Source organism: Platalea leucorodia, assembly GCF_965183815.1.
Source record: "Platalea leucorodia genome assembly, chromosome: 6".
NCBI lineage: Eukaryota > Metazoa > Chordata > Aves > Pelecaniformes > Threskiornithidae > Platalea > Platalea leucorodia.
The window spans coordinates 31,722,863-31,739,441 of NC_138828.1; the positions used below are offsets into that span (position 1 = coordinate 31,722,863).

Genomic DNA, 16,579 nt, shown 5'->3' on the forward strand with positions numbered 1-16,579 from the left:
TAGCAGTTCTCTCAGGGAGGCACTCTCTCTGGCTTTAATGTGAAGCAGCTGTGATTTTCACCAAAGCCACTTTACACAACACAAAGAAGGGCCAGGTGAGGGCTCCTGTTGCTTGTTTTGCTCCTCCATTCCTGGCTGTGTTATCCCCCACTACCTGGGCTCCCTCACTACTCATAAGTGTTCCCTTCAAAAGTATCTCCAGCAACAGTATGGAAGTTGGTGATGTATAGCACATTCTAAAGAAAGATTTGCCTCTGTTTAAAAAAAACCTTCCTGACCTCGTGGCTGAAGAAGAACAAAATAATGTATTAACAAAAACACAGTTCACTGCCAAAGAAAAGGAGTTCCTGTAAGGACTGAAACAATAAATCTCCTCCGTACTGAACTCCCAGAGGGAGTATGTTGTGTTTCCTCCTGTTCTTTATCAAAGTCCCCAAAATAAGCAGGAATGGGCAGTGACTAGGCACAGTCTCTACACACCTTTTTCCATGGAGTAATTAAGGCCTGCCTCAGAGTGAGAGAGCACTCCCTGCCCAGCTGTGCAAGGGAGAGCTGACAGCAGCACCACCACCAAGCATGAAGCTCCTGGGGATTGCCTTCTTTCTCCAAGCTGTACTCTGTGTTTGCACTGTGGGAGGTAAGTTCTTTGACTTTTTTGGATAGACTTGTCACATTTCTGGGGTGTTTTGCGAGCAAAAGCTTAGCTGTCAGTAGCTGGATGCTTTTTTTTTTTTTTTTTTTTTAGTGCAGTGATTGAAAGACTGTGTGTTGGAGGAGAAGAAGGTACTAACTGGTAGTTGAGTTATATGTGTTCTGTGAAAAACTTTCCTGCCATTGTATTTTTGTGACAGCTCTCCTTCTAGGTGTCATGAAGCTCCTCAATCTGAGAGGAGTTAAAATCAGAGGTATATTTACAAAGGTTTTCTGTTCTGTTTTTCTTCTTTGATTTCAAAGAGTCTTTTGTAGAGCTGGCTTTAAGGGGGGAATTGAAATGTCTGTCAGATTTTGCAAATACTGCTCTTGCAAATCAAATCTATCCTGATGGATTTCCCTGGCACTATGCCAGCAATAAGTTTGGCCAAGGATATCTCTCAGAAATTATCTTAGTTTTGCCCCCAAAGATATAGGGGCTTACAGCATTTATCAAGTGTCAAATAATGAGGGATGCAAGCCTACGTGCAATATCAGTTACTGAGTGCAATATCTTCTAGAAGTCATTCTCAAATGCACAGATTTAATCAAGTTTTGTGGTGTTCATATGGTCACTGAACTGCTGTTTTCATTATTCTTTAGCTTGAAAGATCATGCTTTTACAGTGGAATTAACTAGTAAAACCTGAAAGGGTGAGAAAAACTGTAACAAGGGCCAGAGTCTATCATCACCTTTGTCAAAAGATACATTTGAAGTCAAATCTGCTTTTTATCTCTGCTTTCATTGCTGGCCTTCTGGTGTGAATACTCATTAAAAAAACTTACACAAATGCCTATAGATTGCCTGTAAGGGATATTATGAATCAGAAGTTAAAAAATTGATAATACTAGATTAACTGATCTAAAAAAAGTTAATCAACTTTTGCTCACATTGCGTGCTAAAATCTAGAAATGTCTTTTGTGGTGTAGCTTATGGTATTGCTTGGGCTCACTGCTGTTAGAAAAAAAAAAAAATAAAGGAGATTAAAAATCAGATTGTGCCACGGAAAGAACTGCTTTTAAAACTGTGTTAAGTAAGTACAAGCCCCAAAAGTCTGTGTTGAGGTATATTTATTCTCTGTCTGCTACTCCCAGCAAAAATAGCCTTCCTGTCATTGTTAAACCTTTAATTTCACAACTTCTGTAAAGCAAAGTGGAGTTGGATCAAAAGGACCATATTTAACACAACAGTCCATAAAGCTTATCAGAAAGCAACATGCAAAGGTAGGAGGAATTCTGTCAATTTTATACAATCCTTTCTTTAAAAAGGATTTTCCCTCCTCTGCGTGATATGAACAGGACAGAACTGATGACAATGAATAAGCAAATTTCATATAGGATATATTTGCTCTGAACAATTTTAGTTCTCTAAAAGTATTTTTTTTAAATGCTGTATTGCAAGGTAGACATGGTAGTGAAATTCTGTTGGTAAATTCACATTAGAAAATGAAGAATGTGTGTGGGGAAATTTGGAGTATGTCTCTATCTACCTTGTGAAAGTAGAAGAACATAATCTGGTCAAGCTTCCTTCAGGCAACCCCATGCATCACCTGTTAAGACAGAAGCAGTTGTATTGTCTGTTATATGAGACTAAACGGAAATCTTTGGATTTCCACTGTTTGTGATTGCTAAGGTGTCCTGCACATCTGGGCTGTAACGGCAGGGTCTTATAATCTGAAGAGAGGAATGGATGGTAAGGAGGCTGACACCAGTCTCCCTCATGCTCAGTCTTCCTTTTTTGAGCATTGGAGACAGCAGTAAGACATTTATCCAGTTGCTTAGAAACACTGTTGGTATTTTAAAATTATGCTCAGTAAAATTTAGAGAAAGTCAAATCACACCCTGGTGTTTTAATACTCCCTCCCCCAGGTTTTGGGGTAGTTTGTCTTCAGAGCTTACCAAGACAAGTAATGTGTGGGCTTGCAGCCTCTTCACATAATACGCACAATCTGCTTGTCTTTGTATCTTTTGTAAAACATGCAGAAGTGGACAAGGATCTTTCCATTGTGCTTAGTAAAGAACGTACCAAGTCTCCTGTGGGGCTTCCAAATTTCATGCCTTGTCTTCAGCCTGTATGCTGGCAGTGCTTTCTTGGTAATTTTCTAATTCATCCTGGGATCTTGCATCCTCAGAAGTCCCTAATGTTTTGGTGGGATCTACCCTCTGTCAGCTAATTACTAGAGGCTCAGTTATGTACAGATGTGGAAACCGATAGCCTCCTGACAACTTGTGCCTCCTCTCAAGGCTTTTCTCAACCCTTTGAGAGCTAAATGACGTGCTTAAAGCAGGAGTTCCTTCATGCTCATCTCAAGGCGTTCGGTCCTCCTGGCATATTGCCCTTTATTCTTAACTGCTCCAAAACATATCAAAAATAGAAATGTTTTCTTGGTTGGTTCATAGCATTTCCAGCTTTAAACAACAGACAGCACTGGAACAGGTCAAAGAATATATTGCCAAAGGATAGTAATCAAATATAAATGCTCTTGAGTCTTCATTAAGATGTAATTACTTTTAAAATGTGTAAAGGTGAAGTTTGTTCTCCTAAAATATGAGAGGAGAGGAATTGGCATGTGCTTATAACGTAAGTGCTTAGAGGTTACATCTTCCTGTGCCTTGGCCTTGTAATACAGCATGGCTATGGCTACATGGCATAGCAGATGTCCTCCACAAAGTGCTCGTAGCACACCACAGCTTCCTTCTCACTCAGGCACCCAGGGTTCTTTCCGGCAGAAATGACAGCAGAAAAGTGTGGGGTTGTGCTCCTCAGCATCAGTGTGGGTGTGTTCAGGTTATGCACTCAAATGTAGGAGCTGGAACTTACTGTCTTGCATTGTAGATGTACAGCAGGTGGGTTTATCAACGTCTGGTTAGTGACCCCTGTTGACAGCTAGCAGTACCTTTCTCCAAGAGTGCTCTTGTCAAAATTGATGGCACTACAAAAAAACAAGGGTGCTTTTCATTTTGGAAAGGTAGGAGCAAATCTTGGCATTGACAGCCTAGTCCAAAGGCCACTGAAGCAATTTGGAGCTGTTCCATTACATTGTGGATCAACCCTAAGTTACGTGCTTCCCAACCCCCTTCCCAGTTAAGGAGATGCTGTGGAGCCGGGGGTATCACCCCAACACTACAACACAGCAGATTAATCCTGGCTCCCAGGCTGATAGCTTGAGAAAAGTTCCACTGAAACAGGGCTCCTGTAGTGAGTACCTACATTTGCAGCCACCTGAACTCTGCTCTTGTCGATGTTAACTAGAGGAGATGGATAGCCTTTTCCATCTTCTGTGCTCTCAGCTCACAAGCCTTCAAGTCTTTTAAAAAATTCATTTTTAAAATTAAATACTAACTGAACCATTTTGAGCAGTTAAAGCTTCTGAGCATGGTCTTCCCTCATTCTAGGTTATTATTCATGGCTGTGCTCTGGGAGAGATTAGCAAGGCACAGACTGTCACAGTCGGATCGTTGTCTCATCTCTGAAAATTTGAGAAATGTGAATAGGCTTTAGATAACCAGCTGCTTTTTCACACCTTTAGCTTGCTTGACCCCAAACTTTGAACGTCTTGAGAGTTTTTCTGTTGTGAAAAAAAAAATGCGTTTTGGGTGTTTCCACCATTCCTAGCAGTTTGCAAGAATAGCTTTCTCAAAAATCAAATCGTAGTGCTGGCGCTTACCGTAGCCTCTAATTGAGTTTTGTTCCTGTACAGATTTTTTTCTTTTTTTTTTTTCTTGTGCCACATTGCTTTCATTCATTAGAGCTTTCTCATATTGGGCCAGTTTTGCCTAATGGATTTTAAAGGTGTATTTATTACTGGACATAAGAAAACTGCTTGTTCTAGCCCCAAACCGAAATGCAAGTTTAGTGCATTTACTGAGGATGAAAGCAGATGGCTTGATACCTGCTTGATAAGGAGATTATGATTTGCAGCCAAAATAAATAGAAACTGAATTTGAAGGGCAAGTTGCCCGCAGCATTTGGCTCCAAACCTGAGAATACATAATGCCATATGACATGCCCAACAAATGGTTGTCTCTTCTGAAAATTTACCTGCGTGGTTTCTCTTTTATTTAGCTGTCTCTTTTATCTGGATGAAAACCTAGAGTTCTTATTAATCTTTACTCCTTTATAAATTAGGAAAAAAATATCTGCTGAGGTTTATGTTTTGGTTTGGTTTTGTAGGTTTTTTCTAAATAGGAAAGGACCTTGAATTTGGTCTCCAATTGTTTATACATCTGAGTCCTATGTGAAAAAACTGCAAAAATACAAATTAAAAATAATCTTCAAGAAACTCTTAACCTAGGGAAGGGAGTATTTTTTAACTGGTACCATTAGTTAGCCAGGCTAACTTCACAGTCTAAAGATGAGTAAGGCCCCATAGTAAAATCACATGGGAAAGACATCCTTATTGCTTGTGTTCCTTATGAAGGGGGGCGAGGGGGATGTGTTTGTGTTTTTTGCTGAGACAACTCAAGGAAGACCCTTTAATGCTTTTATTTTGTAATTTTGTAAACAGAGAGACAATGTTGGATTTGTGTATGTAGCAGGTGTTATTTCCAAATACAAGTCAAGAATTAAAGACCTGGCTCCCTTAGAAGACAAACATTTACTTTTGCTTTCAGCTGATCTGATCTGAATTCTCTCAGTGCCAGGAGGCACACAAGGCGCGAACATCGTTCTTCCACTTCGATCCGTCTGCGGCTGCGTGCTCTGGAGTCCCAAGGGCCACAGCGCAGTCTTCTGTTGGTTTTTTCCTCAAGACATGACCGATCCAATTCCATCTCCTCCTCCTCACTTCATTACTGATTTTCTCCATCTCCGCCATTTTGGGTTTTTTTGAAAGTTGATGCTCGTCGTTTCTGTAACTTTTTTTTTTTTTTTTTTTTTCCCCGGGAGGAGGTAGTTGGCCTCCTGCCCAACCCCCATGACTTGGAGGGCCAGTGGTTTTTCTGTCAGGGTGGCCTTCCCTTAGGCTGCGTTGGTTCGCGGCACCTTCTTCAATTTTATCCGGTGCACCCTCCAGAGAGGGATCCCCTATCCACCACCCAGGGGACGCGCCTTCTTGCCGTGCAGCCCCAGCCGAAGGTTTGCTTTCAGCTAGCACTCTAAGTCCCAGATTTAAACAGAAGAGTCAAAACCCTGAGTCGCACCATGTCCTACCATGCAAGCCACCGTTATTGTCCCAGCACCTGAGCTATCAGGTAGCAGTACCTTGGCATTCATCTTGTGACAGTGGATCCCTGGATGCCCTAACAGCGGCACACTGTATCAACCAGACCTACCTGCAACAGGAAAAGTGGTTTAACACAACTTAATATGATGGTATCTCTATGCTGTGCCTTCTGAACCTACCTCCCCATGTGAGAAAGCTGTACTCTGATGATCACTTGCTGATATAATGGGTCTAAGGGAACAAAATTCAGCAGGAGTGATCTGCTGGGGTATTGTCCCCTTGCAGGAGAGGTAGAAAGGGGGTAGGAAGCCCTCTGATGCCACCCACACATGTACTAGAGGCTGATCTGGAGGGGTCCTAATTAGTTCCAAATCTTTTTTTTTCTTAGCAGCCAGGGTAGACAATGGCCCCTTTCAGGCCAGACTAACTAGCTAATGCTCCAGAGGTTACGTTTCAAACTAGTAACAGGGCAAGGATTTTGAGTGCTTCTATGTGGAAAGTGGACGCTTGCTTGACTGTGGTACAGGTGAAAATCCTAGCCTATTTATCAATAGAGTATTTTTACAACAATTTTTAATCTCATTTTTTCTAATGGCACTAACATGCTCCTGGGTGTTAGCTGCATGTTGTAGATAGCAACACATCTCAGGTTGCTGAAACCACGGAGCAAGCAACACATAGTTTTGCATCGTATTTATCTGCTCTAACCTTTCAGCCTTTTCTTATCACTCTAATGAAATTACGCATTTTGCTGGGATGGGAGCACTACACCAGCCTTGCTGTCTGAAGATTTCTACAAGCTATGTAAACATTCTAAAAAGCACATTCAGTTTGTCTTAATGTCATGATTTCTCAGTGTGGTACTTGATTTGACGAGTGTCAGTGTAATCAAAACTTTAGGGTTAGATCAATTAAATCCCTGATTATACTAATGAGATGTTTATGCTTCCTGCAGATTTCTTCTTTCATAATCTCTAGCAGCAGATTAATATCATATTTGGGCTTGGCAGGTTTGGCTATTCAGGCAACAACTGATCAGAATGGCAAAAGCTTTGGATTTTAGTTAGTCTGAGGAAAACAGTGCCAGGAGATTTACTTACCTTCCTGGCCAAGGATTCACATTATTTTCCTCTGTAAAATACCTTACTTATTTGTTGAGGCATGTTTTCATTGCATGATAATTACTTGAAGTGATCAGAGCCCCATATATTCCTTCATTTTTTACTAGTTTTCCCACTTCGTCACATGCTCAACATTGAGTCTAGGCTTTTACTTGAAATACAATGTTGATGATAACCTTCAAAATGTTAATGCATGTGGTGCTGTCTATCCCAGTGTAAGGGCAGTCTGAAATCATCTTTCTTTGACAGATGAATTACCTCTCCTTGTCTCAGCATGGGTTATATATCACAGAAATATAGATGATGTAAATATCGGTGTTTGCGAACTCATTCAAAGACTATGGAAGCAAAAATATCACCAAACATTGGCAGGTGAAATGGAAAAAAAGCTGAGGATTTCTCTGGCAAGAAATGAGAAATTAAAATGTTTTCACCCCCAAATTCCCCGTGTTACGTCCCGTAGAGAGGGGCGACTTTGGACATGATACATGGCTAATGCTTCCACTGCCATGCAAAGTCCCCCAAAGCCAAAATTTGGGGTTTTTTTTTGCCCAGGAATTACAGACTTTCTGAAATTCCTACCGAGTTGTCTAAACCTCATTTCCCCTTGACTCCTACAGATGGTCGTAAAGGACGAAGTCTGTGGCATGTCGAAGGAAATGTTTGGGGCCAGCATGCAATTCAATTGTAGTTACTCATTTCTGCACAAGACTGTTAAAATATCTTTCTGAAAACTACTGAATTCTTTGAATTATGGAGCTTTCTGGACATCCTATGGAATTTAACTCTGCTTTGCCACAAAACACATAGATCTTGGAAATTATAGCCAGCACCAAAAGCTGGCTGCCCAGAAAGGCTATTACAGTAGAGCAGCTTTAGGTTCTCTTTAGGAAGGTTTTTTCTTACAAGAGTAGCGTATTAATATATTTGCTGTGGTTCAGAAGGCAGCAAATGTATTCACCAAACTGTTAGGCTTCACTTGTAACAACTCGCTAGAGTAGTTTCCAGTGTGTAACAAGAGGAAGAACTTATTAAAGATCTATGCCAAATAACCCAATCCCCGAGATGTGCCAACGACAGCAAGGGAAGGACACAGCACAGGTATTAGAGGCAAAAAAATCTCCTGGTGCAGGACTGTTTTTTTGGTTCTCTGCACATTTTATCCTGTCCAGTTCAAATGGCTTCAGAGGAATCCATTATTTCCCTTTGGAAGCCATTCCCTGTGCTAATGGCGTCATGTGGCTAGTGCATCTCAATGCTGTTGAATTTAGGTGAACTAGCGCACAATTTATCTTATTGGCTTAGTGACACTTTCTTGTAATGCACTGTCTGCTTCCTCCCTAATTGCATTCACCTTGCATTTCCAAGAACTGGCAGAAAATACTGTTTTCAAGTGCAAAAACTGGAAAATGAGGATTGGTCATTTATGGAAGAAATGGCTAAGGGAGAAGAATAGCAGAAGGGTTTGAGTAGGAATGGAGCAACTCATTCACAATAGTTGTAATTGTCATGGGGAATAAAATTATGCTACTTGCCAATAAAAGTACAAGTGATGTCTATAGCTGTTCACCAACATGAGGTGATCGGCTCCCAGCTCACCGTGACTTCCCAGTGCACTGACTGGGACCCGGATTTTTGACAAGCCTGAGCATCCTGAATATGGTCTACTTTCTGCTCCCCTAGGAAGCTGGTTATCAGTGTGGTTGCTGGCGTGGCTATCGCAGCAGTCCCCACTGCTCTTTGATAGTGTAGGTCCTCAGTGCTGACCCCCTGCTTCAAGTGCTCTCTTAGTAACAACTTTGTTTTTTTAATTCCACCTTTGGAAAGTAAAGCACGTGAGAAAAGCATTTCAGTTTCGCATAGGAGCTTAGCAGCTGTATCAGATTGGTAGAAATTCAAAATGATGTGAGTATTCAATCATCTTTACAAGATACTCACAGACAAGGAGGTCTTCATCAGCTCTATGTGCCAGTTACATAAATCAGATATTTTCAAAGTATATCCTTCATCCGTGCATATAACATAACTCCACTGAGACTGTACTCCACTTTGGTCTTGCAAAGCCCATTTTGGGCTTTCCCTTTGGGATATTCTGTACCATTTAAACTTTTGTTCTAAGCAGTGTGGAAAAGATGAAGAGGGACTCACTCAATTGACCATGGAATTACATTAATTATAGAAGCAATTTACAGTGTTTCCACAGAAGTTTTCTGGTGGGAACAGGTTTTTGATGCTCCAGAGGCTTTCAGAGGTCTGTCAGGAACAGAGTGGCATGGGCGGGTGTGGCTGAAATGGGTGTCTGGGCTGATCCGGGATGTGCTAAAAATAAATACATCATAGCAGACACTGCAGTGACCCTTTCCTGAATTATACAATTAGTCATGTCGCTGGAGATGCATTTGGATCACAAACATAGAGCAGAAGAACTATGATTTTACTAATTACTGCAGCACGTTGCAAAGAGCTCCCGATTGACCTGGGCTCAGCTTCCCCTCTGGCTGTTTCATATCTGCCCTACCCAAACACACTCTTTCCTGGGAAACAAAAATAGGCTTGCAAATAGCATGGTAAGGAAAAAGCATTGTAAGCATTACCCAGAGAAGGACGTAGTTTTCTCTCTGCTTTCTGGGTGGGGGTGACTTACACCAACGCTCCTGTTCTTTCCTGTTGCAGGGGAAGGGGCTCTCCTTTCTTTCTTTTTCTTGTTCTAATCAGCAATGCACGATATGTAAAAAGCTCTTTCTATATAAAACTGCACCCATTAAAGACATTTTCAAATTGATTTAGCATGACTAACACAAGGGGGGCGGCGGTTTGTTTTTCATACTATAAAATAACTCCTACCTTTTTTCTTACACATGGACAGACAAATATATCACCATCAAAGGGTGACAATCTGGTGGTTTAAATAGCTTTAAAGGGTTTAATTAAAACCTATTAAATAGGTTTAACAGGTTTAAATAAAGAGAAGCACAGAGCTTGGAGCCCTTGTCCAAGGCAGGCTGGAGTGCTGATGAGCATGCTGAGCACATTTATTATTTTATGGAGTGCAAACAATGTGCTCATCCCTCTGTAGTACACAGTAATAAAGATATCCACCAAGCTTCATGCAGGAGCAGAAAGTGCGCACAGAAAGCTTGTGATTAAAAGACCTTGATAGGGAGTTCACATTTCTTCTGAGTCAATAAAAGAAACCGTGAAACGGGCTGGTAAGTGCCCAGATTTCTATGTCCGCACGTGCAGAGAGGCAAAGCGTGCTGTGCTTGGGTTGTTTCAGATACTCAATAAAACACGGGGGCACTCATCCAACCCTTCTCATTACTGTTTTCGTTGAGGTGGAGCCCTCAACAACCTACCACCATGTTAGCTGAGGCCAGTCCTTGGCAGCTGCTTTTTCAGTATTTCTCTGTGTGGTGGCTCCCTGCGCTCTTTGCTGGGTGCTTTGAGCAGGCTTTGTGGAAACAGCGCTGTTTGCTTGGGGAATTAGCAATTCCCCAGCAGCTCTCTGCTCGCGCTTGGTGTTGGGTCATGCTAGCCACACGCCTGGGTGAGCAGGAGGAGCACTGGGGCAGTGCTGGCACCAAAGCTGCGTTTCCTGCCTTTTCCCCATTCCCTGCCGGAGAAATTGCGGCAGCTCCCTCCCTTTCCTTCCTCTCCTCAGCGCTTGCTGCCGGGTGCCTCCAGCCCACCTGGTTTGCGTTTCCTCTGCAGAGCCCAAGTCCCATCTTGCCCCAGTTGCTGCTGTCCGTTCCCAGGCCATACAGGAGCAGCCCTGTCCCTGTCTCCGTTTCCAGCTACAGGGCTTTGGATTTATGCTCTCCCTTCCCTAACGTTTTCCTCTCTCTCCTATTTTCAGGTGCTTTTGCTTTCTGCAGGGAGGGTGCTATGCCCTTCTGGCCCAGGAGCTTCTCCTTCCTCCCTTGGTGTCTTCCCCCGTGCTCCTGCCCTTGTTTCTTCCCACTCTTTTACAGTCTCTGTCCTGTGACATCAGCCTGCAAACCAGGACCAGGAGCTACAGTGGAGAAGTAGAAAGTTGAACTTAAATGTAAAATCTCAACACGTAGGAATTGTATAGTGTGTTTTCGGTTTGCTGCTGAAGAGAGGCGTGACTGAAAGGACGGTAACAGCTTGGCAAACAGGAGGTGGTTTCCCACCTCCCTAGGCAGCGGGAGTCACAGGCTTCCAGCTGGTTGGCATCAGGCAGCAAAGAACACGGCCTCTCTCCCTGCCTTATGGTTTTTACCATTGCCTGTAGTATCTGACTACATCTCACAGGGGTTCACCTTAAACATGACTGGTGTGTCTTTGTTCACGTAGTCCTTCCAGTTGCTATTGTAAGATACTCACAACAGAGAAAATCCTGAGGAGGAAAACGACTTATATTGCAGAAGGCTGTGTTAAGAGCGTTTGCAGAAGTGCAAAAGCATTGTGAGACCAAGCTGGAGAAACACTTTGCAATTCTGACTCATGATGATATTGCAGTGGCAGTGATCCGGCATGGGACCGTTATTAGGGACTCAGCTTTCCTTTCACAAAGTGCTATCACAGCGCGAATAGTTGTGTGCAGATACCGTTACAAACACATCTGACTGTATGTGTGAGGCATGCCATGCCTTGTGTATTGCTTTAGCATACTGAAGAAATGTGAAGACATGAAGGTTGAGTTTGCTTCAAATTCATGAAGTTTGAAAATGGCTTTGTTTAATTTAACATCCTTTACTACACACTGTTATCAGCTCCAGCCATTCACTGGATTACATCAGAACCTTGATTCCCACTTAAAATCTAGCTGATATGACTACAGAGGAAAGATTTAAAGCTTGAATCCTTAAGGATTAAATGTACTAGAAAGAATATTACTTTTATCAAATTAATTCTTTTAGAACACAGTATCTGCAGGTTTTTTTTTTTTTTTTTACATTCTTGAATGTTTAATTCATAGATTTTGTATTTGTGGTCATAGAGATTTTGAATAGTAAGAAAGAAATGGGCGGTTTCGAACAATACCGTTAAAGTTGCACTTAAGCCTCTTCTAACAGTACATCCCAAATGGAATTTTTTGTGATCTGGAAGCATGTATGCTTCCTCTAGGATTTTTTGCAGTGCTTGCTGGTTTTCTAAATAATTTGCATAGTATGGATTAGTCATTTTTAGCCAACCAGCGACTAACCGGTGACCATAATTCAACACTGTAGTTTGATTTTTGGGATGTTTCATGTCATGATTTCAGTCTTAACAAAATACCCCAGATGAAATTGAAAGTACTACAGGGATGACTGTTCTTAAGATTTATTGAAACACTGTAGATAAACCCCTCTGCTCTTAGAAACATGCCTGTCTTGAACCTGCAGATTTCCTGGCAATGCATTTCTCTTGGTATTAGGTAGCTCTTAATTCTGCAATTAGAATGTGGGGAAAGAAAAGCTCTATCTAGTGGAAATAAACAGCAGCTATCTAAAATTAATCCCATTCCTTGGTCTGTCCTATGTTACAGCTTTCTGCAGTATTTTCAGAGGGTTGATTCTGCACTGAAAACATGCTCCAAACAAAGCAAAATATTGAGAAAGCTGAGATCGGTTGCAAATGCAAATGTTGCAGCTTGTATCCATATCATTATTCTGGAAGATCCAAATGATAAAAACCGCAGATGCAGTTGAGATCTTGACCTGCAAATCTCTGTTTCTTGCATAACTCCATTAATGCTAGAGTGTGGTGCCATTGTGTGTTGCAGTTTGTAGTCCTCTAGAAAATAAGAACATACTGTTATTCCCCTTTTATCGATTGGAAAATGGGATAGAGGGAGTGTCTACGTGGCAAAATACAGAGAAATACCCAAGCTGATCTGAAGGAGGCAGTTTAAGTTCCAGAAGCTCCATTTAAACTAACTAAACCGTAGTGTTCTACGTAGACATACCAGGGAGGGTGGAGTAATCTCTATTCCTCAGTCATAGCCATTTATCTTATTTGTGATGATATATCCAGGAGACCTGTAAACGGGCAAGCTCACACACTATTTATGGTAGCACAGTACTGCAGCGTGGATGCCACAGGCATGCAGGAAGTCGGGCAGATCCTTGGAGAGCTGGCCAGCACCGTATCGTTACAAACCAGCCATGAGCATCGGTGGCAGCTACTTTAAAGCTACTTTATATGGGTCCTGGCAGAATATTATCCTGAAGCTGTGCAGGAAACTGAGCCCGGGTTTCCCAGACACTGCTTATAGCACTCTGCCTTCTCCTGCTCAGCCGGAAGTGCAACCTGGGCCTCCACAAAACATTACCGAGGAGGAAAGCCCAAAAGCTTTCCACATGCTAAACCTCACCAGGTAGAAGGCGCATGTAGAAGGCCTGTTTCTACATCAGGAATTAAACCTTAAGTTTGATCCCTAAATTAATGTATTCAGGTGCGCTTGAGTTCTGTTTGGAGGGCGTAAGTAGGGTTTGAGCAGTGTCCAAAACTTGTTTTTGCTCTCCGCACATGGGAGCAATGTTTGTGCAATGACTGGTTGATGGGAGATGAACTACTTGTCTAGGCAAACCATATTTTTTTTTCTTTGGAAGATGTGGGGCCCTTTACACAAAAACGCATTATGAAAGGAGAAAGAAATTTATTTCAAAGTTTAGGGTAGAAAGTTATGAACCAGTAAAGAAAGATGGGTGCGGACTAAAAACAGAAATAAGAGAAGTGCGAGAACTACACCAGGCCTGGGGAAAGATCAGATGAGAGAATGAAGAGATGAAGCAGCAATAAATGAAAGAGAAAACATAATAGACAACAGAGCTCCAAGGTAAGAGTAAACAGGTTGTGTACATTGTCAGGCAGAAGCTATTTATTGGGAACTCTGAGAATATCAGTACCAGCTTTTCTCACAAGGACAGCTATAACTTTCTGCAGAAAGGACAAAATGTGAGATGAAGTGTACAGTCTTCCCACAGATACTGCTGAAGCAGCTGTTACAGGAGGCTCTATCATGGTTGTGGGGGCTGGCAGAATTATCATTTGCTTCCTGGAAAAAGATCACTATTTATTTCTGATAGTGTGAAAAGACAGAAAGCAAGAAAGCAACTTTGACTTCTCCATGACTTGTGTATAATTGCAAAGGCCCAGGGTCACACAAAAACCCGTAATATAATATAATATACAATAAAAAACCATAATATAACAATGCCACCTGTAGATCCTGCTTTATAGCCTTGAAGCAGGAGATTAACATGTACAGGTTTCCTCAGGACACCTCTTTGGTAATTGCTCCCAGCTACAGCCTTTTGGGTATTGGTCTGGTTTTTGAGTGGGAATATCTTACATCCTCATCAGGAAAATGGTTAAAACACTAGCTTCCAGCTGTTAGGCTATCAGCTTGACACAGGCACCTGAAAACCTGCAAAGTTTCTATTCCAAATTTCCCCTGTCCGTTACTTCTAGTTTCATCTTCAGTGGATGTAATGGGAAGTTTATTCCTTTGTTGCAGCCCCTCACCTACTTCAGTGCTGCTATCATGCCTCCTATTAATCTTCCTCTCTCTGAGCTAAACAAATGCAATTTTTGCAATCCTTCCTGAGAGGTCATATTTTTCTAGACTCTTGATGGTTTTTATGGTTCTCAATTAAGCCCTGCTCCAGGCACCCACAACCTTCTCAACACTTTTCTGAAACTCGACCAAGTACTTCAGCTGTGGCCTCACCAGTGTTCATCTGAATGGAGCGATTTTGATATGAACATATGCTCCTGTCTACCTAGTGCAGGGTCAAGTGAAAAATTGTCAAACAGGCCATTTCACACACTATCTCTGTAGTGATAGTGACTTTTCCATAAAAATAATTTCTTTTCAAAATAAGATATTGATGCCAAAACAGACAGCATTTAAATTCACAAATTCATGTAATGAATATAATCAATATATATTTTGAACAATCTATTAATCTTTAAAAATGTTGTTGTTTTGACTTTTTGGCATTTACTTTTGTATGAGCTGTTTCATGTGGTGTTTTAAACTTAGTGATTCGTGCCCTGTGGTGTCCTGTAGTGTATAAACAGAACTACTGATGTAATATCACACAGTCATTTCTGCTTTTTTTCTGTCTTGATTATAACAGTGACAGGTACCTAATTAACACAAGGTCAAAACCCGCTTATCTTAGTTTTCCCAGTGTAAAGGTAAAAATAATGAGTGAGAGAGAGGGAAGAAATGATGAGAGCTCCCAGCTCAGGCCTTGGAGAGTGAAGCCTGCATCAAAAGCTGCAGTTTGAGGACAATTGTGGCCGTTGGTCAGCCCTGGCTGAATTCAGGGACTCCTTTTGAATGTCAAAAAACAAAGTAAGTAAGTTCAGTGTTTCAGTTCGTTCATTTCAAAATCATGTCTGATGACCAGATACCAATGATTTCACTGTTGCTTTAATTTTAGAACAAACATACCATCTAATTCCAAGCCAGAAAGGACAATCAAGGGAAATTCTGTGAACCTGAAAGAAAAAAAAAACCCAACAGTTCCTCTTTTTTCATTTTGGTCTTGGGGCCATGTGTCAAATGTTTTTCAAGCTCTTCTTAATTCCTTCTTGTTTTTCCCTGCCACCCTTATTGTCTTACTGTTTATGAGCCCTCTTGCCCTTCCCCTCTCATCTTCTTCCTGTCCTATGATCTTTCTCCCAGTTCTTCTCGCCTAGTTATCTACTTTTAGACTTTTTTTTTTCTTTTTGGAAAGAAATCATCCCTTTGTTCAGCCCCGTGTCGCATCTGAGCACCTTTTAGCTCTGCGCGTGTTCTCCAGACACAAGGGTGCTACCATCACAGGTCACCTACGCTCTTTTGGCTGAGTTTATTGCAGGGAGCATGGCAAACGGGAGAGGTTTGTGTGTGGGAGCAGCTGGCGAGTAGATTTTGGCTACTCCCATGTCAGAGTACATCGAGGTGCTCTCATATCAAAGGGATCGCTGCATCTAAATTTGCTGAAAACCATACAATTGTAACTTAATTGGTTGTCCGTCATCTGAGGCTGCAGCCAACCTGACATGAGCCGGAAAATTAATCTTTCTGTCTCTCTGTCTAGCAACAGTCTCTAATTGGGCCAAAGTTCTTTTCTCAATCATTTTTGATCTCTTGCTTTTAGCCCCCATAGGATTCCCCTTAGTCACAACTTAACATTGCAAATAAGAGCATAATAAGCCACCAGTTCTATCACTTCTTTTAATCAACCAGTTCCCCCCAAAATCCTGGCTAGTTTTAAGCATTTTTGCATGTTGCTTTCAAGTTGTTTTTAAAGTGTACTTAATTATTCACTATCTTAAGACAACAATTAATTCATAAAACTCCACTTTATTCTACTCTGCTAATCAAATTTACCTTAGTTTATCTCTGGCCTGTGATAAAATCAGCAAATTGTGAATCATAACAAAACTGTGACTTAAAATCTCAATTTTTTTTAGTTTTGAGGAAATCTCAGCCTATCGTCATGGTTATTAAATGCAACACCTTTAAAGGATGAATAATCTAAGTATCACAGTGGGCTTTCGACAAAGTCATGCTGAGCAAGGGAAGAGTTAGGGGATGAGCTAGTTGGCCAGCTAGTGCATTTAGCTGGTGTTACAGCCATGGTAGCTACTGAGAGAT

The 16,579-nt window shown here is 41.5% G+C and overlaps 1 protein-coding gene across 1 annotated transcript in view; it reads left to right on the forward strand.

Moving 5' to 3' along the window:
* The first annotated feature begins 509 nt into the window (after positions 1-509).
* The window catches only part of EMCN (endomucin), a 56,915-nt gene continuing 40,845 nt past the window's right edge, over positions 510-16,579 (forward strand). Inside the window, exon 1 of the mRNA XM_082316587.1 lies at positions 510-637. Coding sequence (XP_082172713.1) covers positions 577-637 — 61 coding nt within the window. The 5' untranslated portion in view covers positions 510-576. The remainder of the gene's footprint in view (positions 638-16,579) is intronic.